This window comes from Geotrypetes seraphini, chromosome 5, assembly GCF_902459505.1.
Source record: "Geotrypetes seraphini chromosome 5, aGeoSer1.1, whole genome shotgun sequence".
Lineage (NCBI taxonomy): Eukaryota > Metazoa > Chordata > Amphibia > Gymnophiona > Dermophiidae > Geotrypetes > Geotrypetes seraphini.
This window is the reverse complement of record NC_047088.1, coordinates 174,150,368-174,176,161: the sequence shown is the minus strand read 5'-3', so window position 1 is coordinate 174,176,161 and position 25,794 is coordinate 174,150,368. Positions and strand designations below refer to the sequence as shown.

General features: G+C 48.5%; 1 protein-coding gene across 4 annotated transcripts in view; it reads right to left on the bottom strand.

Moving 5' to 3' along the window:
* HSPD1 (heat shock protein family D (Hsp60) member 1) overlaps positions 1 to 25,794 on the bottom strand; it is a 111,913-nt gene that overhangs the window by 57,470 nt on the left and 28,649 nt on the right. For all 4 annotated transcript variants that reach the window (XM_033947039.1, XM_033947040.1, XM_033947037.1 and 1 more), the window contains 2 exons: positions 22,046 to 22,141; positions 3,019 to 3,112 (listed from right to left, as the gene is read on the bottom strand). In XM_033947039.1, coding sequence (XP_033802930.1) covers positions 3,019 to 3,112; positions 22,046 to 22,141 — 190 coding nt within the window. The remainder of the gene's footprint in view (positions 1 to 3,018; positions 3,113 to 22,045; positions 22,142 to 25,794) is intronic.

Sequence of the window (25,794 nt, the reverse complement as noted above, 5' to 3'; positions counted from 1 at the left end):
CAAAGAGCTCGTTGCCCAAGCATGGGAGATTCGCCAGATGGTCCTGCAGATTCGGGTCCATGTCCACAATGCGGAGCCAGGCCTGACGGCGCATGGCTATCGCGAAAGCGGTGATCCGCGAGGACAGTTCGAAGGCATCATAAGTAGCCTGAAGCATGTAAAGGCGTATCTGCAACAGCGTATCCAGAAGCCGGCGAAATTCGGACCGGCGATGGATAGCCAAATCATCCTGAAAAGACGGCATGGATTTGATACAGTGCTTGAGATAGGATGTAAAATTGAAATTATAAATTCAAAACCCTGTTTGCCATCATCGAATTTTGGTACAGGCGCCTGCCAAACTTGTTCATAGTCCGGCCCTCTCGGCCCAGCGGGACAGCCGCGTAGACCTTGGAAGGGTTTGATTTCTTTAAGAAAGACTCCACAACTAAGGACTGGTGGGAGAGTTGAGCCTTTTCAAATCCCTTGCATGGGACCGTCCGATAGCGGGATTCCATCTTGGACGGAATGGCAGAGATTGCATACGGCATCTCCAAATTCCGGAAGATGGTCTGCTTTAAGACCGGATTCAAGGGGAGGTGAAGGGACTCCCTCGGTGAATGAGGAAGTTCCATTTTCTCCAAATATTCCCGGGTATACCTGGATTCAGACTGGAGGTCCAGTTGAAGCACACTACCCATGTCCACCACGAACCTGGAGAAGGAAGAAGTCTTGCCCGCAGAATGCACCTCGAGAGGCAAAGCTGAGCGGAACTTCGGGGCAGCAGAGAACATGGGAGAAGCTTCCTTCGAATACAGAGCCGGTACATCAGTGTCCACAAGCACCGATGTCGAGGAAGCCCCGCTGTGGGATCGAGGGGGAGTTGATGAATGCCTGCGTTTAGACAGCCTGGAAGGTGAGGAACCCGGGGTCCGAGGGACAGAGACCCGGGAGGCAAGCCCCGGCGAGCCCAAGGATGAAGAGACCTTCCTACGAGGCAGACCTCGACTTTGAGGCCTCTCTGCTCGGGGACCAAGAAGGCATGTGAGGTCGTCGAGGACGACGGTCTGTCACGAGGGCCGACGCCTCGACAGACCTCGAGATGCGAGGCCCCGGGGTTCTACCCCTCCTAGGGGGAGAGTCTCTGGGACGTTTCGCGGAACGGTGCCTTGAAGGAGCGGCACGCTTCGACCGGTGCTTCGACCGAGGTCAGGCGGTGGGAGAAGCCCTCCTCGAGGAAGCAGGCGAGGAATTCCTCAAGGATAAGCGTCGAGACCGACGCCCCTTTCCTCGGTAGCCCTCGGCACGAAGCTCAGGCTGGTCAATGAATGGGGTCAAGGCCGGGGCAAGCTGAGCTAAAGCCAAAGAGATCTGTGAGGTTAGGATAGCCTTAAGCATGTCCTCCAACATCGGCACCGAGACCAAGGGATTTGGCCGGACTGGTGCAGCACTGCGCTCCAATGAGGGCGACCTCGATGTAGAGTGTATTCCCTTAATGTGGAGGCACGCTTCAGAGGCGGTCTCGTAGAGGCCGACAGGACTGCACTCACTGCTTGGGTGGCCGGAGACTCAGAGGATGGCTTCTTCGGTAACTGAGCTGAACCTGAAGGAGGAAGAGGAGACTTACCCGTGGCCGAGGACTTTGCAGCCGGAGTCGTCGAGGCCTTTGAAGTCGAGGGAGACTTGCTTGGGGCCGAGGCCGTCGTCGAGACCGAGGCCGGGGTCGAGGTCTTGTCCCCTTCCATGCTGAAGAGCTCCGCAATCTTTGCCTGCCGACGACGAAGAGCCCGGGGTTGGAGAGTGGCACAACGCGGGCAAGAATCGGTGGGATGGTCAAAACCCAAACAGAGGATACACCAACGGTGCAGGTCAGTAATCGAAATCACCTGACTGCGCTGCGTGCACTTCTTAAACCCGGTAACAGGCTGGGACATAAGGAGAAAAAAAGGCCGTGGACACGCGAGGCCAGGCGGCCAAAGGAAAAAAACAGGATCCCCCGGTCGCGATTGAGACAAAAGATGAAAAACACAGCGCATAGCAACTTCCGACCGAATAAAACAAGAAAGAAGCTGCGGTGCAAGAAAGGCACTTAGATACGACGCAGAGAAGAGAGACAGGGCTTTCTGGCTCCGCGGAAAACCACGTTGAGGAGACGTGCCCTCTAGTGGAGCGGGAAGGCACACGCATGCGCAATGCAGCACTAGCAAACTTTAAGATCTTCAATCAAGTTTGCTTGAAAAGCTGTCCGGGATGGGGCTCCGTGGATGACATCACCCACATGTAGAGAATATGCTGCCTGCTTGTCCTGGGATAATACAGATTTATTGACATGAAAAAGTATTTAAGTTTCAAACATTTAAGCTGTTGGTCAGATGCAAAATTAAGCCTTGTTAAAAGAATACAAAAAAATGCCTGAAGTTACATTAATGCTATACAACCACGAAAGGTGATCAGAATGAGCTTTAAAGATACAGAGAAAACTTGAATCACTTGAAAATGTTTCTAGAAGTAATAACCTTAGATTGATTAATTTCCCTAGGATTGTCACAGCAACTCCTAAGGAAATGTTGAAATGTTACTTAATGGAAATATTGGAGGTCCCTGAGATATAATTACCTCCATTTACACAGGTTTATTACCTCCCAAGTAAGGAGCAAAATAATCAAAAAGAAGTGATTCAAGATCCATTGAATTTATCAGCCGTATTGGAGGTCTCAGATAGGGAAGTAGCTACTCCTGCTACTTTGCTTCTTTAAGTTGCTCTAATTGTTAGATAACCTAAAACTAATCCCCCCTGCTCAAACAAAATCGAGGGGGAGAGACAATTCAACCAACAATGCACTAAAAATTAATAAATAATTGTGATAAAGGAAAGCCCTCAGTAACACAGCTTGCACAGGGGAATAAACCCTTGAGCTCCAGCTCTCACAAGTGTAACCCACTGAAGGGTATTAACTGTGAAACATCCCTGGGCTGACCTTATGTGAATTAAATATAATGAAACCAGTGCACAAACCACAGCTTTTTTTGTGTACATACCTTTAGTAGTATTAATGAAATATGGAGATATATAGCCTCTGTCAAACTTCATGCCTTCAATAATTTCTAATTCATCATGAAGTGTTTTCCCATCCTGCAAAAAAAAAAAAAAAAAAAAAAAAAGAAGTTAAAATAGATACTAATAAATGTAATTACTTTAGAAAAATTGTACTGCTTTCAATTTGCATGTCTGACCAGTTAAGAGCAAAGAAGGAGCTAAGATTAGTTTGTTTAGTCAGGAAGAAATAAGGCTACAAAATCAAGTTGTTACCCATAAGAGTTTTTGGAGAGTAGTATACCAGAATCCTTACAGATGAGCAACAGTTAGAACCTGAGCTGACGCAGTGTAAATGAAGCAATTCTATAAAATTAGTGCAAAGATACCACTGTACAATACTGGTGGAAGTCAGTACTGGCATAATCATGCCATGTCAATGGTTGTTGCACCAAGTGATATGCATAGTTTATAGTATCTTATAAATTATATATGTACCTGGGATACACACCTACAGCCTGTCCACACTCCATCCACATGTACATCCCCTTTGGCACTATGGCACTTACCGTATATACTTTAATATAAACAGATTTTTGGACCCCAAAAAATGGCCCAAAAATGGGGGTCTGTTTATATTCGGGTCAGCACTGACCCGTCCCACCTCTCGAACCTGTTGTATGCCTCCAGTCCCAGCCAATTCTAAGAATTTTTACCTCCTTTCCACTTCCCCCGCATACCTTTAGTATCCCCTAGTGGTCTAGCGGTGAACCATGGCAGGAGCGACCTTCCTTCACTACTGCTGTGCAGAGCCACTAGCTGATTGGCTGCCACAAGTCCTCGGAGGGGGGGGGGACAGGGTACAGAACTTGGCAGGAAGGGAGTGAGTGAGGGGGAACAGGGTGCAGAGTCTGGCAGGACAAGGCACTTGAATATTAACCCCCTGGTTTACATTAGAGTCAAATTTTTCTCCTCTTTTTTTGTGGTGGAGGGAGGATTACCTCAGTTTATATTTGAGTATATACGGTAAATGTTACCTTATAGAATAGCACAGGAGGTATGACAAAGTGTGCCAAGTGTGTCGATGAAGCTCTTTTTAAGACAATTTGACACAGCTGTGTTTTAGCAATGACGTCTGCATCAGTTCATCAACCTTAAAACTGGAACATTGCCATACCTCACTCCTCCTCCTTTGGTGTTGCAACATTCATGAGGTTTGGTTAGGTGCTTTCAATTGATGTACCTACCTCAAGGCACCAGTTTATCTAACGCTCTTAAGGACAATAATACTATCCTACTGAATATGGATATCTACTGGGCCAAGTTGATTTAGTACTGCTTAGCTTTGTACTTTTGTTTTTATCTTGTTGAATATTTTCTACAGGGGAGAAAAAGACCTCAAGCGCCCGCAACGGATTATTGTTACAACTTGTCTTAATAAGTCAGTTATACGCAGGCTATCACCAGTCAAAACTCCCCTTTTTTATATTTTTTCTTTTGAATTCTTATAATTCTTTCTTTGTTAATTTCATATATTTTTTATTCAAGTATCCATTATAGGAACCCTTTGCCCAAAATAAAATATACTTAGCTTGGGATGTTTACTGCCCATAAAGCTAGGCAGTAAACATCACAAGCTAAGTATATTTTATATTGGGCAAAGGGTTCCTATAATGGATACTTGAATAAAAAATATATGAAATTAACAAAAAGTGAACCTTCTGGCCTGATACAATGGGTTTAGCAGAATATAATTTAAATTTTTTTAAAAAATAATAATGTATTTGAACCTCCAAGGAAAACATGCTCAACACACATGGATCACAGCTAATGAAACAAATTAAAAGCCACAGTGCTTTCACAATGGCTGACTTTGAACCACTCAATGACACCTGACATTATAAATCCTAAGGGGCTTATTCAAAATTTAGACTTAAATACCTGCTAAAATTTTCTACCAAAACATATTTGGTGCACTCTACACACCATATAACTCTTGTAGAAAGTTTCATTTGCATACTTTTGCTCTCCTCTCTTACCTCTGCTCTGCCTTCCAATTCCTCAGTGTATAATAAAGCAGAGTCATTCCTGGAGAGAGAGGGGTATGGGAATACTCCACATAAAACATGTCTGATCTGTTCATATTAGTAACCAGCATAACAAATCAAATATTTAGAAAAAGCAGAACAAACAAAAATCTATCAAGCATGGAGGCATGCTGTATAAAGACCCCCTGGATTGAACAACATGGTATTCATGGATCACATTCTTGCTAAAGCTGGACAAAGGAACAAGAAGTCCAACTTACTGGTATTTACTGAGGCGGACAGCTGGTGAACAACATCTGACAGGGCGGGCTTCAGTAATAGCATGTGGGTTTACAAGAAAGATTAATAAAGACAGACCTAATCTTTCCTTCTTGTACAACCCCACTCTATTGCTGAATGTTGGGATGTGCAGAAGTATTTGGAAGTCACAAATGAATTTTGATGGTCTGATCATCTGTTTATCTTGGCTGGAGTGGCCCAAAAGGGCTGGCTGGCATCGATTTTCCAGATGGGTTTGAATGGTCATTTCTTCAGTCTATATCGGAGCTTAGAAACGTCATCCTTTCGCAGTGAAGGCCCACTCCATGCGAGGCATTGTTTCCTCATGGGCCAAGTGTTCAGAAGTTTCCCCATAAGAGATTGTAGAGCTGCCACTTGATCTTCTCTGCATACATTCATTAAGTTTTACAGAACAGACGTGGCAGTCAAGCAGATTTCTGCATTTGGATCTTTGATTCTGGTAACAGAGCAGTCCCTCAAACTTAGGGTGGGACTGATGAGCCTGCTACCAGAATCGAAGATCCAAATGCGGAATCCTGCTTGACTACCATGTCTATTCTGTAAAACTTAAATGAATGTATGCAGAGAAGTCCAAGCGGCAGCTCTATAATCTCTTATGGGGAAATTGTCAAACACTCGAGCAAGATTGTTCTCAGCCTTTGATTGACGTTCTTTGACTTAGACTCTTAGGGATCTTTGAGGAAGACAGGGTTGTCGAAACACGTACAGTGTTGGGTCCATAGTTCCCATCTTATGGGTCCTAGACATTTTTATTATGTGGATTCTTTTTTGCTGTTTCAATAAAGCCTGCATCTTAGACATCTCCACAGCGTTTCTGTTTGCTCTTTGATTCTGTGGAGTATCAAGGGTCAATTTCTGTTTGTTTGTGTTTATCAACGGTATTACCAGGCTTATTGGCATGTTCAAAAGTATGGGGCCAACTTTCTAAGTATTCTACTTAGCTCCAGGTGGAAGGAGAAGGCTGTTTTGTAACCTAGATGGCAAAAGGCATATTGACCTTGGTGGACAGTGACTTAGGCCAATGCTTCCGAATCTGTCCTAAAATAGACTATTTAAGGATATCCTCAATAAATATGCATTTGAGAGGCTTGCATACAAAAGGAGGAAGCATGTGCTAATAGCCTTCATGCACTTTTTTTTTTCTTTTTTTTTTTTTAATTATTATGGATATTTTAAAACCCAACTGGCCAAGTGGTCCCTAAGAACAAGGTTGGAGAACCACTGCACTATGACTTTCTAGGGAAATCTTTCCTTAGACAGAAAAATACAAATACACACTAACCAGGCAGATTTAGGGATCTAATATTACCCTTTTACATCTAAGCCATTCTGAAGGCCAGGGATCTGGATGCTGAGCTATAAAAGCTTCTGAATTCTGAACAATGTTGTTAGTAGTCTCCAAACTGATTCCTGAACCCCCCCCCCCCCCCCGACCCACGTTGGAACTGTAGCACTGGCTGACACAAAAGTTAAAAATACTAATAATCTCTAGTTTAGTCTGAGACCTAAATTCTCAGCAGATTACAATACAGTTAAATGCTACACAAGATAAAAACCACAGCAGAGAAGCGACCATCATGAAGATGAAACAAAGAAAACAGCTTAAACAAGACAGGCAGTTTGTATAAACAGAAAATCTGAGAAACAAAACAGTTAGTCCCCCCCTACCAAAAAACAACACACAAGGGCAATCAGTTGTACTCCTTCCAAAAAGAATAATCATATAACACTAGACATGGACTTTATTCAGGATGAGCAGAGACCATCCTTATCTACTGCCTTAATCTGAATTAAAGGGTACTTACCCCCCCACAAACCTTTTTCAACTACATTCCACTACAAATAAAAATGTCAGCTGCTTACTGTAGGTGATGACAGATTTCATATTTACCACAGCAGAGAGAATTTGCTATTTGTTACTACTACAGAACAACTTTAACTGCAATTCTGCAGTAGTCTCAGGAATCCTGTTTTATCTCAATATCATCGTGTAATAATAAACTTTTAATGATCATGACTGGAGTTGGAAAGATCATAGTAGGCTGAATTTTAATTTTTGGTGGAATTCATTATGTCACATATATAGAATGGAAAGATCAATAGCGATACAAAATGGAAATTATAATAATTTTATTAAAATTTGGGAGCCATTAACGTCTTTTTGCCATGATTAAATGCCATTTTTCTATTAGTTATACACCATATAGTATTGGGAGGGGGGAGGGATACAAATATAGATTCTTATTATGAATAAAGGGCTTTGATGGAAGGTGGGGAGAGGGTTACATTTGTATTTTTAGATTATAATGATAAGATATGCAAGTGATCTGATTAATTGTGTTTATTATGATTGTTGTACACTTGATGAAAGTTTTAAAAATGAATAAAGAATTATAAAAAAAAAAAAGGACTCCTGTTTTATTATCGATACTACAGAATTAAAGGGGGGGGAGGAGTGCCAGTTTTTCAAACCACATCATACAAAAAAATAATATTCAATTATAGTGCTACTTTTCGAAACAAAGTTTCTATATCAGTCCTGCACAGAACATTTCCTCCAGGTAACCCGTAAAAAAAGGGTCACTCTAAGCTGTGTGGGGGGTTGGGAAGAAGAGAGAGTTCTGGTCCCATCATATTATTCAAATAGGTACATGCTTTGAAAAGGGGAGGGGGCGTAATGTCCTATAGTCCTTCAAGGCACAGCTAACATAAATGCTTCCCCTGGATTCAAGTCACTCAAAACTCCTACAATAGGCTCTCAGCTATCCGGCACCCATGAAGATTGGTAGATGCCGGATAACTGGTTTTCCGATTGAGAGTTTCTGTAAAAACAAACAAACAAACAAAAACCCCAAACAAACCTGTAGCAGCAGGCAGCTGTTCCTGACAATACCCCTCCCTCCCTCCAGCCCCTCGAAGCAGTAGAACCACTTTTGAAACACCAGCCCCCACCTCTCCAGGCTCAAGGCAATAGCAGCAAGCGAAGAGAAGCAGCGCCATAAAGCACAGTTACTTACCGTAACAGGTGTTATCCAGGGACAGCAGGCAGATATTCTTGACTGATGGGTGACGGCACCGACGGAGCCCCGGTACGGACAATTTTAGAGTGATTGCACTCTAAGAACTTGGAAAGTTCTAGTAGGCCGCACCGCGCACGCACGAGTGCCTTCCCGCCTGACAGAGGCGCGCGGTCCCCAGTTAGGATAAGCCAGCTAAGAAGCCAACCCGGGGAGGTGGGAGGGACGCAAGAATATCTGCCTGCTGTCCCTGGATAACACCTGTTACGGTAAGTAACTGTGCTTTATCCCAGGACAAGCAGGCAGCATATTCTTGACTGATGGGTGACCTCCAAGCTAACAAAAAGAGGGATGGAGGGAAGGTTGGCCATTAGGAACATAAATTTTGTAAAACAGATTGGCCGAAGTGTCCATCCCGTCTGGAGAATGCATCCAGACAATAATGTGATGTAAAAGTGTGAACTGAGGACCAAGTAGCAGCCTTGCAGATTTCCTCAATGGAAGTAGATCGGAGGAAAGCTACAGACGCTGCCATAGCTCTAACTTTGTGGCCCGTGACAGAACCTTCCAGTGTCAGGCCCGACTGAGCATAACAGAAAGAAATGCAAGCAGCAAGCCAATTGGAGAGAGTGCGTTTAGATACAGGATGACCCAACTTATTAGGATCAAAGGACAAAAATAGTTGAGGAGATGATCTGTGGGGCTTAGTACGTTCAAGATAGTAAGCCAGAGCACGTTTACAGTCCAAGGTATGCAAAGCCTGTTCACCTGGATGCGAATGAGGCTTTGGAAAAAAAACAGGTAGGACTATGGACTGGTTAAGATGAAAGTCAGACACAACCTTAGGAAGAAATTTGGGGTGTGTACGGAGAACCACCTTATCATGGTGAAAAACAGTGAAAGGTGGATCGGCCACTAGTGCATGCAGTTCACTGACCCTCCTGGCAGAAGTGAGAGCTGTAAGGAAGACCACTTTCCAGGTAAGAAATTTGAAATGCGCTGTGGCCAAAGGTTCAAAAGGAGGCTTCATTAAAGCGGAAAGAACCACATTGAGATCCCAGACCACAGGAGGAGGCTTGAGAGGTGGTTTCACATTGAAAAGGCCCCTCATGAACCGAGAAACCAAAGGATGAGCCGAGAGGGGTTTTCCATGAATTGGCTCATGAAAGGCAGCAATTGCACTAAGGTGAACTCTGATAGAAGTAGATTTAAGACCAGAGTCAGACAAGGAAAGAAGATAGTCCAACACCAGTCCCACTGCTAGAGACATGGGATCATGGTGATGTAAAAGGCACCAGGAAGAAAACCGAGACCACTTCTGTTGATAACACTGGAGCGTGGCCGGTTTCCTGGAAGCATCAATGATAGAGCGGACAGGCTGAGAAAGGAGTGAGTGAGCCGAAGTCAGCCCGAGAGATACCAAGCTGTCAGGTGCAGAGACTGTAGGTTGGGATGCAGTAGGGTCTGCTGATGCTGAGAAAGCAGAGAAGGAAACAGTGGAAGAGGTATGGGTTCCCTGGAACTGAGTTGAAGTAGAAGGGAGAACCAATGTTGCCTGGGCCACCGTGGAGCAATGAGAATCATGGTGGCTTGTTCCCTCTTGAGCTTGAACAGTGTTCGCAGCATGAGCGGTAGAGAGGGAAAAGCATATAGGAAGAGACTGGTCCAATCCAGGAGAAAGGCATCGGGCGCCAGACGATGAGGCGAGGAGAGTCTGGAGCAAAACAGGGGCAGCTGATGGTTGTGGGGAGCTGCAAAAAGGTCCACTTGAGGAGTGCCCCATTGAGCGAAAATGGTCTGAAGAGTCGAGGGATCGAGAGTCCATTCGGGAGGTTGGAGAATTCTGCTGAGATTGTCCGCTAAGGAATTCTGTTCCCCTTGAATGTAGATAGCCTTCAGGAATAAGTGACGAGCTGTCGCCCAAGACCAAATCGGTTGGGCTTCCTGACACAACAGGCGAGAGCCCGTTCCTCCCTGTTTGTTGATGTAGTACATTGCAACTTGATTGTCTGTGCAAATGAGTAGTACTTGAGTAAAGAGAAGATGTTGAAACGCCTTGAGAGCATAGAACATCGCTCGGAGTTCCAGGAAATTGATGTGGTGTTTCTTTTCCTGGGCAGTCCAAAATCCCTGAGTTTGGAATTCGTTTAAGTGAGCTCCCCAGGCATAGGGGGAGGAATCTGTGGTGATGACTAGTTGATGAGGAGGTAGATGGAACAGCAGACCTCTGGATAGATTTGAAGATGTCAACCACCAAAGAAGCGACTGTCGAAAGAGATGAGATCACAGATATGTGTTGTGAACAAGGATCCGTCGCTTGGGACCATTGGTTCGCTAAGGTCCATTGAGGAGTACGCAGGTGGAGACGTGCGAAGGGTGTGACATGTACTGTCGAAGCCATGTGCCCCAATAGCACCATCATGTGATTCGCAGAAATGGTAATCTGTTGAAAACACCTGCTGACAGAGATGGAGGATGGCGTGAAGGCGGTTGGATGGAAGAAACGCCCTCATCAGAACAGTGTCCAGAACGGCTCCAATAAATTGAAGTCGCTGGGTCGGAATAAGGTGAGACTTGGGTAGATTGATTTCGAACCCTAATAGTCGAAGGAAGTGAATGGTCTGATTGGTGGCAAGCAGAACCGCCTGAGGGGAATGAGCTTTGATCAACCAGTCGTCCAGATAAGGGAAGACTTGAAAGTTGTGAGAGCGGAGATAGGCCGCTACCACAATCAGACATTTGGTGAATACCCTGGGAGAGGAGGCCAGGCCGAAGGGTAGCACTTTGTACTGATAATGATGTTGATTGATGAGAAAGCGCAGATATTGCCTGGACGTCAGATGGATAGGAATATGTGTGTAAGCCTCTTTGAGATCGAGGGAGCATAGCCAGTCGCCCTGAGCGAGAAGAGGGTAGAGGGTGGCAAGAGAGAGCATTTTGAACTTCTCCTTGACCAAACATTTGTTGAGATCTCTGAGATCTAAGATGGGTCTGAGGTCTCCGGTCTTTTTGGGAACTAGAAAGTACCGGGAGTAAAAACCCTGACCTCGCTGATCTTGAGGAACTTCTTCGATGGCATTGAGAAGAAGGAGGGATTGAACCTCTTGAGCGAGAAGGAGGGACTGACTTGTTGGAAGCAGACTCTTGGCAGGCCTAACGGCGGAGGAGTCTGAAAATTGAGGGAGTAGCCATGGGCTATGATCGAGAGCACCCACTGGTCGGTGGTGATTACCTCCCATCGAGAGTGAAAAATGGTTAATCGACCTCCTATGGGCTGTGGAAGAGGACAGGAGGGAGAGAGACTGGCAATGCCCAGGAGAAGGGAGTCAAAAGGGCTGAGTCGGCTTAGTCTGAGTGACAGGCTTTATGGTAGGCGGCTGTTGCTGACGTGCTTGTTGGTGCTGTTGCCGCTGCCTCCGAGGTTGTGGAGGTTGAGGCTGAACTGGCCGAGCAGAAAACCGCCTCTGATATGATGGCTGCTGTCTAAATGGACGAGGAGGAGGAGGCTTCTTTTTATTTTTCAGCAAAGTATCCCACCTCGTCTCATGGGCAGAGAGCTTTTGAGTGGTGGTATCCATAGATTCTCCAAAGAGCTCATCACCCAGGCAGGGAGCATTGGCAAGGCGGTCCTGGTGGTTCACATCAAGGTCGGAGACTTGGAGCCATGCCAATCGTCTCATCGCTACAGACATAGCCGTGGCTCGGGATGTGAGTTCAAAAGTATCATAGATGGACCGGACCATGAACTTCCTGAGTTGTAGGAGTCCATGGCCTTGCCCTCTCTGCCAGGAGGGACAGAGGCATATACACTAGAGCCTGCCGATTTTTTGAGGGTGGACTCCACCAGCAGAGATTCATGGAGCAGCTGGGGTTTGTCAAACCCTGGAATAGGAATCACCTTGTAAAGCGATTCCAGCTTCCTAGGGGCTCCTGGAACGGTGAGAGGAGTTTCTAAATTTTTGTAAAAAGTTTCCCTCAAGATGTCATGGAGGGGTAACTTTAAAAATTATTTCGGAGGCTGGTCAAAATCCAAAGCATCAAGAAATGCTTTGGATTTTGTAGAGTCAGACTCTAGAGGGATGGAAAGGGTGTCCAACATCTCCTTAAGAAACTTGGTGAAGGACGAGTGCTCTGGCTTACCAGCAGGATCCTGCACCGATGTAACATCCTCCTCCGAGGAATAATCTGCCTCGGTACCGAGGGGGTCATCAGAATCATCCCACAAATCAGGGTCCCGTACCGATGACAGACGGCCCTGAGAAAGTGGGGTAGAAGGTTCGGTATGCTTGGTTTTGCGTACCGATTTACCAGACCTCATGGACACCGTACCGGGTGACTGTACAGCAGTACGGGTGTCAGAGAACGGCACCGGCTCCGAAGTCGAGTAAGCAGTGCGTCGAAGAGACTTCGGTTCTGCCGAGAGAACAGGCATAGAAACAGATTTTTGCGGTGCCGACAACGTCGATGCCGACAAAACAGGCTGTTCGACGATCGGCACCGAATGCTCAGTAGGTACCGACACTGGAAGGCTCGGAGTCAGCAGAGCCGGGAGCAAGTGTTGTAACTGCTCCTTAAGCTGGACCTGAAGGATGGATGTTATTCTCTCATTCAGAGACGGTCCCGATGGCACCGGTACCGCTTTTTTCTTGCTCGGTACCTGCGGTGCAGCTCGACGCTCAGGCGAAGTCGATGCCGATGAAGAGGCAGTGACTGCAATAGGAGCGGAGCGTTTGCGAGGCCGGCGCGCAGTCTGCAGGACTTGGCTCACTGCTTGTTCGACTGGCGGGCTAAGGACAGTAGGGGATGGCTTCTTAGCCGGCTTACCTACAGGGTGCGACACCGAGGATGGATCTTGCGGTGTCGAAGTCACCGGTGCCGATTTGGAGGAAGATGACGGTGTTGATGCCGGGGGAACTTCCATGGCGGCACCGAAAATAATTCGCTGTTGAATTTGGCGATTCTTTAGAGTTCTCTTTTGGAGAGAACTGCAGCGGGTGCACGTTTCTGCCCTATGGTCTGGACCCAGACACTGAAGGCACCACTTGTGCGGGTCGGAAAGAGAAATAGGACGTGCATACCGCTGACACTTCTTAAAACCCGGTGAAGGGGGTATGAAGGGAAAAACGGCCGTAGCAAAATCGAAGCCCGAGGCTTCGATGGTGCCAACAGGCCCCGCCGAGGCTGACCGGAAAAAAGTCGAAAAAAATGGACTTTTTTTTTTTTTTAAATAAAAGAAAGAAACGATAAGGTGAATAAATCACGACAAGAAAATAATGCGCGAGCGGGAAGGCGAGAAAAATTTGAAAAAATTTTCCAACAGCAGTTGGAACACGCGTCTTCTTAGCTCCGCGGAAACTAAGAAACTGGGGACCGCGCGCCTCTGTCGGGCGGGAAGGCACTCGCGCGTGCACGGTGCGGCCTACTAGAACTTTCAAAGTTCTTAGAGTGCAATCACTCTAAAATTGTCCGTACCGGGGCTCCGTCGGTGCCGTCACCCATCAGTCAAGAATATGCTGCCTGCTTGTCCTGGGATAAACAGGCTATTTCTTATGCCGCATCGAAAGTGACGTGACAGAAGAAAGGCCCTGCTGGAGCTGGCTAGAAGCAGCCTGTTTATAGTGCATCTTCTGTTCACCAGCTGCTGTTACTGCTTTGGTAAGGGTGGTGGTGGTGGGGGGAGTGTTTGTCAGTACTGGCTACTGCTGCTTCAGGGACTGGAGAGAGTGAAGGGTTTTTTTTGGAGGTTGTCTAAAGAAGTGTTCTTCAACCACCAGTCCATGGACCAGTGCTGGTCCACAGAAATTTCCTGCCGGTCCGCAAGGCCAGCATGTGCATCAGGCCCAAAACAAGTGTTCTTCAACCGCCGATCCATGGTGCAATCGATGCGACATTATCTTCGAGCCAGCTCCCTCTTCCTAACTGATTCAGTGCACAAAGCCACGGGCAGTGGCTCCTAAGGGCATCCTGCGCCTGAACTGGAAGCCTTCTCTCCGACGTTGCAACTTCAGAGAGAAGGCTTCCAGATGAGGCAAGGGACGTGCAAGGTGCACTTAGCACTATTATGGGGACAGGGTCTGGGGTGGACATTGGGTAGAGATGGGTGGGGTCCTGCCCACGACTTAGCCCAGTGTTCTTCAACCGCCGGTCCACAGAATAATTTTTTTATTTCTGCCGGTCCATAGGTGTAAAAAGGTTGAAAAACACTGGTCTAAAGCAGTGTTTTTCAACCTTTTTACACCCATGGACCGGCAGAAATAAAATAATTATTTTGTGGACCAGCAAACTACTAGGACTAAAATTTAAAAACCCCGTTTCCACTCCATCTCCGCGAGCTCGGTCCCCGCAAATCATCTGATCCCATCCACACAAGCCTCAGATATGATTTTATATTGAATGTATTTTAAAGTATAAAAAGAAACAATATTCTATACAATTGTCATTTTATAAATACAAATAATACAGAGCAAGGATCAACAAAACCCCTGTCTCCCCTCCCCTTCAAATATATCCCCTCTACTATCAAGAAAACTGAACAAGCCAAATTATTACAGAATGCTACACAGAAATATCATGCTAACAGAATACTGCAGTCACACATGACAGGAATAGTTTTAGGGGAGTGCAACTAGTCCCCTGGTCAGAGAGTGCCTTAAGCCAGCTGGAAGCTAAAGCACTGCCCGGGGATTTGCAGTCCCCAGTTATGTCTAACACCAGCTCTAGCAGGATATATATTTCAAATCTGATATATTCTAATGACAAAATAGAAATAAAATTATTTTTTTCTACCTTTTGTCGTCTTTGGTTTCTGCTTTCATCTTCTTTTCACTCTCTTCCTTCCAGCGTCTGCCCTCTATCTCTTCAATCCAGCATCTGCCCTTTCCATCCACTGTCTGCCCTCTCCCCCTTCCATCCAGCCTGTGCCCCTCTCTCCTTTTTACATGATTAATTCCAGCTTCACTGCTCTCTTCATTTTTCTCTCTCCTACACAAGATCTAGCATTGTTGTCCCTCTTTGCTTATTTCTCTGCTGACCCCTTCCCATCATCAATCTCTCTACTTTCTCATGCCTGTCTCTCCCCTTCCCCTCCTCTAATCTCCCTGCCAGCTGTTTCCTTCCTTTTTTCCTTCTCCCTTCTCTCCTCCTCCTGGCCAGCAGTAACTCTCTTCCCTCCCAGCAGTATCTCTCTTTCTCCTTCCCTCCAGGTCCAGTAGCAGCTGTCCCTTTTTTTTCCCTTGCCCAGCAGCTTCCCAGACTCCAGTAGTGGCTTTCTCCCCCCTCCAGCAGCTCTCCTTACTTCCCAGCACAGCGATTCAGGAAGGCAGCCTCGGGTCCTTTGTTGGGTCGCGCCGCCTCTGAGGAAAGGAGAAATTAGGTTCTTACCTGCTAATTTACTTTCTTTTAGCTTCTCCAGACCAGTAGAGGTTAACTTTACGAATGGGTATATATCTAATCATGACCAGCAGGTGGAGACTGAAAACAAAACTTTGGGACAGTATATCCTAGCCCCTCCTCTCTATTTCCCTCAGTCTGCCGAATAGCCAAGCAGAACCAAGAACTGGAAAACAACAGAGAGAAAAAACAATACTCCGAAAGGAGTAACAAATAACATACCCAAAAATGCTGTTGGAAAATGCAGAGGAGAAATTCCCGAAGGAAGAAGGTCCCCACAGCTCGCCAGCTAAGCCAGCCGAGCCACAGCCGCTGTTCTTCAATTCTCCCCGGCCCTAGAAAAATACTAGAACCCGCAGCAAAAACCAAAAACTGCCCGCGCAACAGCCCCAACAACAACAACAACAGACAGGGTGGGGACCTCTACTGGTCTGGAGAAGCTAAAAGAAAGTAAATTAGCAGGTAAGAACCTAATTTCTCCTTCTTTAGCACTCTCCAGACCAGTAGAGGTTAACTTTACGAATGGGACGTACCAAAGCAGTCCCTCTCACGGGCGGGACCCCCGAAGGGCCGATACCAGAACACGCTCACCGAACACCGCGTCCCGACGCGCCTGAACATCTACCCGATAATGCCGAACAAATGAATGCAAGGAGGACCAAACCGCAGCCTTACAAATATCCACCGGAGGTACGAGCGACGACTCAGCCCAAGAAGCCGCCTGACCCCTAGTGGAATGAGCCTTGAGAAACTCCGGAACCGGCTTCTGACTCAGAAGATAAGCGGAAGCAATCGTCTCCTTGATCCAGCGCGCAATAGTAGCCTTAGAAGCGCCAGCCCCCCGACGAGGACCCGCCAGAAGCACAAAGAGATGATCGGAGCTCCGAAAATCCCGGGTCCGCTGCACATAAGCATGGAGGACCCGACTGACATCCAACTTGCGCAGCTGTCGTTGCTCAGAAGAACCCTCCCGACTACCCAAGACCGGGAGGACCACCGATTGATTGACATGAAAAGGAGAAACTACCTTCGGCAGAAAGGAAGGAACAGGCCGCAAAACAACCCGCTCCTTCGAAAACTCCAGGAAGGGAGCCCTACAAGAGAAAGCCTGTAGCTCAGACACCCGTCTAGCGGAAGTAATGGCCACCAAAAAGACCTACTTCAGCGTAAGGTCCTTCAACGAACAGCCATCCAACGGCTCGAAAGGAGGGCGCACTAGAACAGAGAGAACCAGATTGAGATCCCAAGAGGGAATCGAGGGCCTTATGGGAGGCCTGATCAACTTGGCCGCCCTAAGAAAGCGAATCACATCAGGAATGGCTGACAAACGCTGACCTGTCACCAGCCCCCGAAAAGCCGACAGGGCCGCCAGATGAACCCGGAGAGAAGACCAGGCCAGGCCCCTATCCAGGCCATCCTGCAAAAACTCTAGAATGTTAGGCAGAGAAGCGCGACAAGAGACCACTCCCCGCGCTCGGCACCATTCCTCAAAAAGACGCCAAACCCGTACATAAGCCCGAGAGGTAGAAAGCCTCCGGGACCCCAAAAGTGTAGAGATCACCTTGTCGGAATATCCCTTCTTACTCAGGCGGCCCCTTTCAAGAGCCAAGCCGTAAGACAAAAGGGAGACGGGTCGAACATGGGAATGGGACCCTGCGTCAGAAGATCGCACCCGAGAGGCAGAGGAAGAGGATCCGCCACCAGATGCCTCACCAGATCCGCATACCACGGACGACGAGGCCAATCCGGAGCCACCAAAACCACCAGCCCCGGATGGCGAACAATGCGAAGCAGTACTCTGCCCACTAATGGCCAAGGAGGGAACACATACAACAGCCCCTCCGTTGGCCACGGTTGGACCAGAGCATCCAGACCCTCGGCCAGACCGTCCCTGCGACGACTGAAGAAGCGGGGTACTTTGGCGTTGCCACTTGTAGCCATCAGATCCATCAGGGGCTGCCCCCAAGCACGCACTATCAACTGAAACGCCTCGGCGCCGAGACACCACTCTCCCGGATCCAAGAAGTGACGACTGAGGAAGTCCACCTGAACGTTTTCTACCCCGGCAATGTGAGAGGCCGAGAGGTCCAGAAGATGCGACTCCGCCCAAACCATGAGCCGAGCCGCTTCCTGCGCCACCAGAGTGCTCTTGGTGCCCCCCTGACGATTGACATAAGCCACCGCCGTGGCATTGTCCGACAGGACTCTGACCGACTTGCCCAACAAAAGGGAGTGGAAAGCCAACAGCGCCAGCCGGACCGCCCTGGTCTCCAACACGTTGATCGACCAGGAGGCCTCCTCCGTGGACCAGGTTCCCTGAGCTGAGTGACCCAGGCACTGGGCCCCCCAACCCAGGAGACTCGCATCCGTAAGGAGCACCGTCCACCGCGGAAGATCCAGACCCACCCCCTGAACTAGGTGAGGGGTCCGGAGCCACCAACGCAGACTGCAGCGCGCCAAGCCTCGCAGGGGAACCGGAACATCCATCCCGTGCCTCTGGGGAGACCACCTCCGGAGCAGAGCATACTGGAGAGGACGCATGTGGGCCCGCGCCCACCTCACCACGTCCAGGGACGCCGCCATCGACCCCAGGACCTGGAGGAAATCTCGCGCCCGAGGACACCGGGACGCCAAAAGCAGGCGAATCTGAGATTGCAATTTGCTCACCCGGGCCTCTGGGAGGAAGACCTTCCCCAAGGAGGTGTCGAACAGCACCCCGAGGTACTCCAGACGCTGAGCCGGAACCAACCGACTCTTGGAAAGGTTGACCACCCAGCCCAGCGACCGGAGAAACTCCACCACCCGAGCCGTAACCCGGGAGCTTTCCTGCAACGACTTGGCCCGAATTAACCAGTCGTCCAGGTAGGGGTGTACCAGGATGCCCTCCGACCGCAAGGCTGCTGCGACGACCACCATCACCTTGGTGAACGTCCGGGGAGCCGTGGCCAGCCCAAAGGGAAGCGCACAGAACTGATAGTGCCGACCCAAGATCGCAAAGCGCAGGAAACGCTGATGAGAGGCCCCGAATAGGAACATGCAAGTAGGCCTCCGTCAGATCGAGAGAAGTGAGAAACTCCCCCGGCTGAACCGCCAGAATGACCGACCGCAGCGTTTCCATACGGAAAGAGGGAACCTTGAGAGCCCTGTTGACCCCTTTCAAATCGAGGATGGGCCGAAAAGTCCCCTCCTTCTTGGGCACCACAAAGTAAATGGAGTACCTGCCCGTGCCCCACTCCGGGGGGGGCACTGGAACTACTGCCCTGAGATCTAGCAAGCGCTGAAGGGTCTGGCGAAACGCCAGCGTCTTCCCAGGAGTCTGACATGGAGAAGCGAGGAAAAAATCCGGCAGAGAGCGGGCGAACTCCAGGGCATAACCGTCCCGCACCACCTCCAGGACCCACTGATCGGACGTGATCTCGGCCCATTTGGGAAAAAAAGTCGCGCAGCCGGGCCCCCACCGGAACCAAGGGGGGCGCCGGCAAGGCGTCATTGTGCAGGACGGGAAGCGGGGGAACCGGCGGAGGGATTCCCTGCCCCCCGACGGGCCCCCCGAAAGGGCTGCATGCGCTGGAAGAACCGACCCCGGGAAAACCCCGGAGACTGGAAAGAAGCAGCCCCACGCCCAGGGCGATACTTGCGAAATTCCCGCAAACGCCCCCGGGCCGCACCACCCCGAGACGCCGGGCGGGCACGGTCCTCCGGCAAACGGGGAACTTTCGAGTCCGACAGAGTCTGAATCAACTTATCCAAGTCCTCTCCAAATAAAAACGACCCCCGAAAGGGAAATTTAGTAAGCTTAGCTTTGGACGCAGCATCCGCCGCCCAAGCGCGCAGCCACAACACACGCCTTGCGGCCACGCCAAAAGCCATAGACTTAGCCGAGATCCGCACCAAGTCATACAGAGCATCCGAGAGGAATGAGGCAGCCATCTCAATCTTCGCTACCTCCTGATCCACCAGAGACCAGTCGTCAGACTCTCGATCCAAGACCCGCTCCGCCCACCGAAACACGGCGCGAGCGACCAGTCCCCCACAAATAGCCGCCTGGACCCCAAAGGCAGAGACTTGAAAATTTTGCTTAAGGATGGTCTCCAATTTGCGCTCCTCAGAGTCCCGCAAGGCAGAACCGCCCTCAACAGGCACGGTATGCCGCTTGGAAATAGCCGAGACCACCGCATCCACGACTGGCGAAGCTAACGTAGCCCGATCCCCTTCAGGAATGGGATACAGGCGAGCCATGCTGCGCGCCAGCCGAAACGGCGTCTCCGGCGTTTTCCACTGCTCAAGAATAATATCCCGAATATCCTGATGCATAGGAAAAGAGCGGGAAACGGAACGGATCCCTCGTAACAGAGGGTCCCCCACACGCGGAGTCTCCGGCGGCGCGTCCTCAAAACGCAAAGCCGAAGAAACCTGTTGAATAAGGTCAGGCAGCTCATCTCTCTGAAAAAGGCGCACCACGGACGCCTCGTCACTGGAGAACGGGAAACCCGACAACCCGCCGCCAGCTTCCGTCCCCTCCAGAGGGTCCTGGAATTCCTCAGAAGGGTCCAGGTCCTCCTCCAGACCGACACGTTCCTCCGACCACAAATCCTCGTCCCACGACACCCGCGGACGCTTGGACAAGAGAGGCGGCGGAGGGGACGTCACGTCAGACGAGAGAGGCAAAGCCGCAGGGAGCGCGGAGGAAACCCCACCCCCCGAAACCCCCTGGGCGCAACCGGGACCCCCAGCCGCCTGAAAATAGGCTTTGCATAAAGAAAGGAAAAAATCAGGGGAAAAACCCCCCGAGGGTCCCGAGGGACTCCCTGCCACAGCAGGGGACCCAGCAGAAACCTGCCCCTGCTTAGCCAAAACAGGGGGAAGGTCACCTGAGGTGGAAGACAAAATGGAGGGGCCAGACAGAGAAGATGGCGTCTTTCCCGCCAAAACAGCTCCCTCCATAGCCTGCAGCGGCTGAGAGACCTGAACAGTCTCAGCCGCTAAAGCAGGCAAGCCGGCATCAGCTGTCAAAATATCAGCTGAGAGGGAATCCTCTAAAACCCGACCGTCGGCGGCTCGGGGAATCCCTCCGTGGGCGGACGGAGAAGACCGGGCTTCTCCACCGTTCCCTGCCGACTCGCGAGGCACCATCGGCGGGGAGCTCTGGGCGCCTGCAGCCGCTGCCGACGGAGCTCCTCCACCGCACCGGCCTGAACACCGCTTGCACAGGCCGGCCGCGAGTGCCTCGCGTCTGGAGCACAATGAGCACTTTTTCCCTTTAGAAGTGCTTATTGCTCCATACGCGACCTAGCTGCAAAAAAGTGCCGGTTAGTTGAAAAAATACAGTAAAATACAGTTTTCTTAAAGGGATACAACCCTCCAGACCAGCACTACCTCAGGATTTTTTTTTTTTTTTTTTACAGAACAGACTCCACAGGCTCTCGAAGCAATATGCCTTGCTTGATTTAGGGGGCAAGGCTTACTGCTGAGGCTCCTCTAAAAAAATATGGGGAGGTGGAGGAAGTGGGGGGAGGGACCCCGCTCGTGACCCGCCGGGTTTGACACCCCCGAGGTCGGACGAACCCCCAAACAGAGTCCGTCCAAGCTCCGTCCGGCTAAAAACAGGGACAATAAACCCCCTAAACAAATTCCAACAGCCCTACCAAGGGAGATGGGTACAGATCACTCAACACCTGCTGGAGACTGAAAGAAGACTGAGGGAAATAGAGAGGAGGGGCTAGGATATACTGTCCCAAAGTTTTGTTTTCAGTCTCCACCTGCTGGTCATGATTAGATATATACCCATTCGTAAAGTTAACCTCTACTGGTCTGGAGAGTGCTAAAGAAGAGGAAGTTGCATCATCAGAGGCAGCCGCGACTCAGCAAAAGCCCGAAGGCTGCCTTTGTGAATCGCTGCGCTGGTAAGTAAAGGAGAGCTGCAGAGAGGGGAGAAAGCCACTGTCGGAGGCTCCCATGATCTCTCAGGCCCAGCAAGCACCAGATGAAATTAACTTGATCTTGCCGGCCCTGCGAGGACCGGCAGAAATTTCCTGCAGACCAGCAGTTGAAGATCGCAGGAGACTTTTTAGGCCAGCAATTTTGAGTGTGCCGGTTAATTGAATGCCAGTTAGCTGAGATTCTAATGTATATGGATTTCTGCCAGGTGCTTGTGACCTGATTGGTCACTGTGGAAAACAGGATACTGAACTAGGTGGAACATTGATCTGACCCAGTATAGCTATTCTTATGCTCTTATGTACATACTAAAAAAATTTTTAAAACCCTCAAATACTTACTTTCACTGTAATAACACCCTTGCGCCCAACTTTTTTCATTGCATCAGAAATAATGTTACCAATTTCTTGATCACCATTTGCTGAAATTGTAGCCACCTGCAATGAAATGTGTATAAAAATTAAATTTACACCTTGCCTACCTTTTTTTTTAAATCATGTTTATTGAGGTCAACCAGAGTAACACAGAGCATACAAAGAATACAAAGGCAAACAAAAGCGGCTGTAAACAGTGCAAAACAATAAGGAGCCTGAGGTGTTCCGTAGCCCCTCACTCTCATTGGCTATTGTATTTGTTCTTTTTGATACACTCTAGGTGGGGGGCTGTGGGCTCCTCATTCTTTTTGTTATTATTACTGTCCGCGCATACTGCAGTTTTTATATCATTACTATTGTGTTCTCTGCCTACCTCTTAATATGGCCAGTCATGCTTACTTAAAAATTGGTAAAAACATCAGTACTGTGCAAGAATTAGTTTCCCACATGTCAGTATCCAAGATTACAAGGACAATTAGATGTTTTGAATGACACCTTTTACCAGTAAGGAATTACAGAAAGTATTACCTCTTCTATGAGGATCCATTCCATGTTACTTATAGAATTGCAAAAGTCTTGTCAATAAATATGCAGCAGAAAAGCTATGTAAATTCAAGAGATGAATGAATCAGCTAGAAATTAACCAATCCTTCTTCTTTCATTTTCATGGTCCCACTAAATCTAAAGCAAAAAGTGACAGCTTCCAACAAGTAACGTGTTTTCCTCCCTCCCCAACCTCCCAAAGCAGGAGCAGGATTACAAATTTGCAAGGATGTATAAACAATTTTAATAACAATTTGTTCTCAGTTAATATATTTTCAGAAAGATTTACAATCGCTGTTCTCTATTGTACTGCTACAAAGAAATGAAAATCGAGACTTTATAAAAATATGGGGGCCATTGGCAAAATATTGTAGTGAATAGTCATCACTTCTTCTCTTCTCCTTTTCTTTTTTAGCACACTAAAGGGAGGGAGGGAGTTGGAAATAATTTTACATAATATGTTATACTATGGTATATAATATGTGTATATTTTTATTGAAAATATGATGAAGGGTGGGTGGTAGGGGGGTTATTGATTTACTAGATTTTTATATGGTAGATATCAAAGTGCTATTGTGGAATAATGATGTTGCAATATATTCTTTTGTGCACTTGGGGCCTGATTCTCTAAAAGTGCGTCCCGATTTTAGGCAGCTACAGCTGTCTAATCAGCCAATCGGGATGCATGTTTTTTTAAAAAAATGCTCCCCAGGCAGGCCGCCTATATTGAAGGCGAGGCCCGCAAGACACCTAGGCCCTGATTCTAAATAGGACGCCCGGGAGAGGCGTCCTATTCAGAATCGGCCTAAACTAAACCCCGATTCTGTAACCGGCGTCCATGTTACAGACGCGGGTTAGAGAAACGGGTTAGATTAGAAACGGCCCGCTACACTTATCGCGGCAAGGGATCTCTCTGCCGCTATAAGTATAGCGGGCCGCGGCCCCCTGACCAGGAGGGTGCCCAAACCCTCTGCCCGAAGACGCACCCCCCCCCCCCGACACTATCGACCGCCCCCCCGACATTACCAATCCCCCCCTCCCGACAATATCGATAGCTGGCAGGAGGGTGCCCAATCCCTCCTGCCCGAAGACGCACCCCCCCCCAGCGCTAAATCCCCCCCAAACCTCCACTCCACCAAACCTGTTCTTAGAAGGGTCTTGCACGTCTTGAGCCGGCAGGCACGCCTCGTCGAAATGAAGCAGGCCCGCCCCTTAATCTAAGGCCTGATTGGCCAATCAGACCTTAGACTTGGTGGGGATGGGCGGACCCGCTATGCCTAAGGCCTGATTGGTCCAGGCTTCTAGAGCCTGGGCCAATCAGGCCTTAGGCTTCGGCGGGATGGGCCGGGAAGGGGCGGGCCCACTTCATTTCGACGAGGCATGCCTGCCGGCTCAAGACGTGCAAGACCCTTCTAAGAACAGGTTTGGTGGAGTGGAGGTTTGGGGGGGGGGGTTAGCGCCGGGGGGTGCGTCTTCGGGCAGGAGGGATTGGGCACCCTCCTGCCAGCTATCAATATTGTCGGGGGGGGGGGGGGGGATCGGTAATGTCGGGGGGGCGGTCGGTAGTGTCGGGGGGGAGGGGTGCGTCTTCGGGCAGAGGGTTTGGGCACCCTCCTGGTCAGGGGGCCGCGGCCCGCTATACTTATAGCGGCAGAGAGATCCCTTGCCGCGATAAGTATAGCGGCCGCGTCTACTTACAATGTAGGCCAGCATTTTGCTGGCCTACATTTTAAGCTTCTCCTCTACTAGGGAGACGCGTAGGGCCGCCTAGGTTCAGCCTAAGGCCCTTAGACGAGCTTAGGCATCTTGCGGGTCTCCCTAGGCTCCCGGAGGTGCCTTCAGGCTTGCCTGGGGAGCATTTTTTTTTAAAAAACGTGCATCCCGATTGGCTGATTAAACAGCTGTAGGACGCCTAAAATCGGGATGCACTTTAGAGAATCAGGGCCATGTTGTTTAATTTGAAAACGAATAAAGAATTATTAAAAAAAAAAAAAAAAGAAAGAAAAACGAGACTTTCATATCCTGCAGAGATACAGCTGTTGGAGGGTGGCATGCCACAGGGCCAAGCCCTGTAGAATCCTCTTTAAAAAAAAAAAAAAAAAAAAAAAGCAGAGTGCTGCACAGAAGGAAAATAGTCCTAACAATATGTAGATATACTGTGTTCCTTGCCAGGGTCACAACCAAAAGAGATTAATACTCTTATGTCCTTGTAACAAAGCAAACTGTTTTTAAAGGTCCTTTTATCAGGGCCTTCAAACACCCTGACCACTATCTGGAAAGAAAATACAAATCATGTCATCTCTCTTGAGTAAAGAAAGAATTCAAGGCTGACCTAACAGATCCTTGAACAAATTAGGTTTTGGTGGGGTTTTTAAAGTGTCAGGTCTCGCCAGCAAGGTCTCCTGAATAATCTAGAGCCTATGTTAGATTGCTGGGCACTGGTACAAAACTGTTTTATTTTCCTCAACTATGAAATTTTTCCATCATGCCAACATTAAGTACCTTACTTTAAAAAGCTCACAGTACATAATTTATTCAATTATAATTTAAATATTTGTTGGGAGTGACTGGGCAGACAAGCTCGTTTTATGCTCTATATTTTTCAGAATTAGTCCATAGTAAACCATAAATATGGATTGTGAGTACACTGAAATTCACCCCTCATTGACACTAGTGGGCAAAAAAGGTTAACAGCATCAGAATGCCTCTGCAGTCATCTATGGTATGCTACACCATGTCTTCTGTTTCTTTATTTAAGTTGCTCTGTATATGTACAGAGGTTTACAAATACAGAATGATGTACTCTTTCAAAATGATGCCTAGAAGTCAATTAAATGCAGATTTAACACATTTTTCAGTTAATCTAAAGGTGGGGGGGAAGGGTTGGAGGAAGATCTGGCCTCCTCCAGATATTCTTTCCCCCCCTCCAGGACCACACAGAGGAGAGCTCTCATTTGCCTAGCCTCAACTAGGAACTAGCTCTACACAGGGCCTAGGAGTCTCATTCACCAGACCCATCAGCATGCTGCAAAGTTAGAAGTGACTAAAGCTGTACAGTACCCTTTAGGATACGAGATCACAAGGTTTTGTTCTGTCTCCATCTACTGGAAGAGGGGCATAATCCATTTGTTCTGGACTGATCTGGCCAACAATAAAAGAGGAAATTTTTTTTT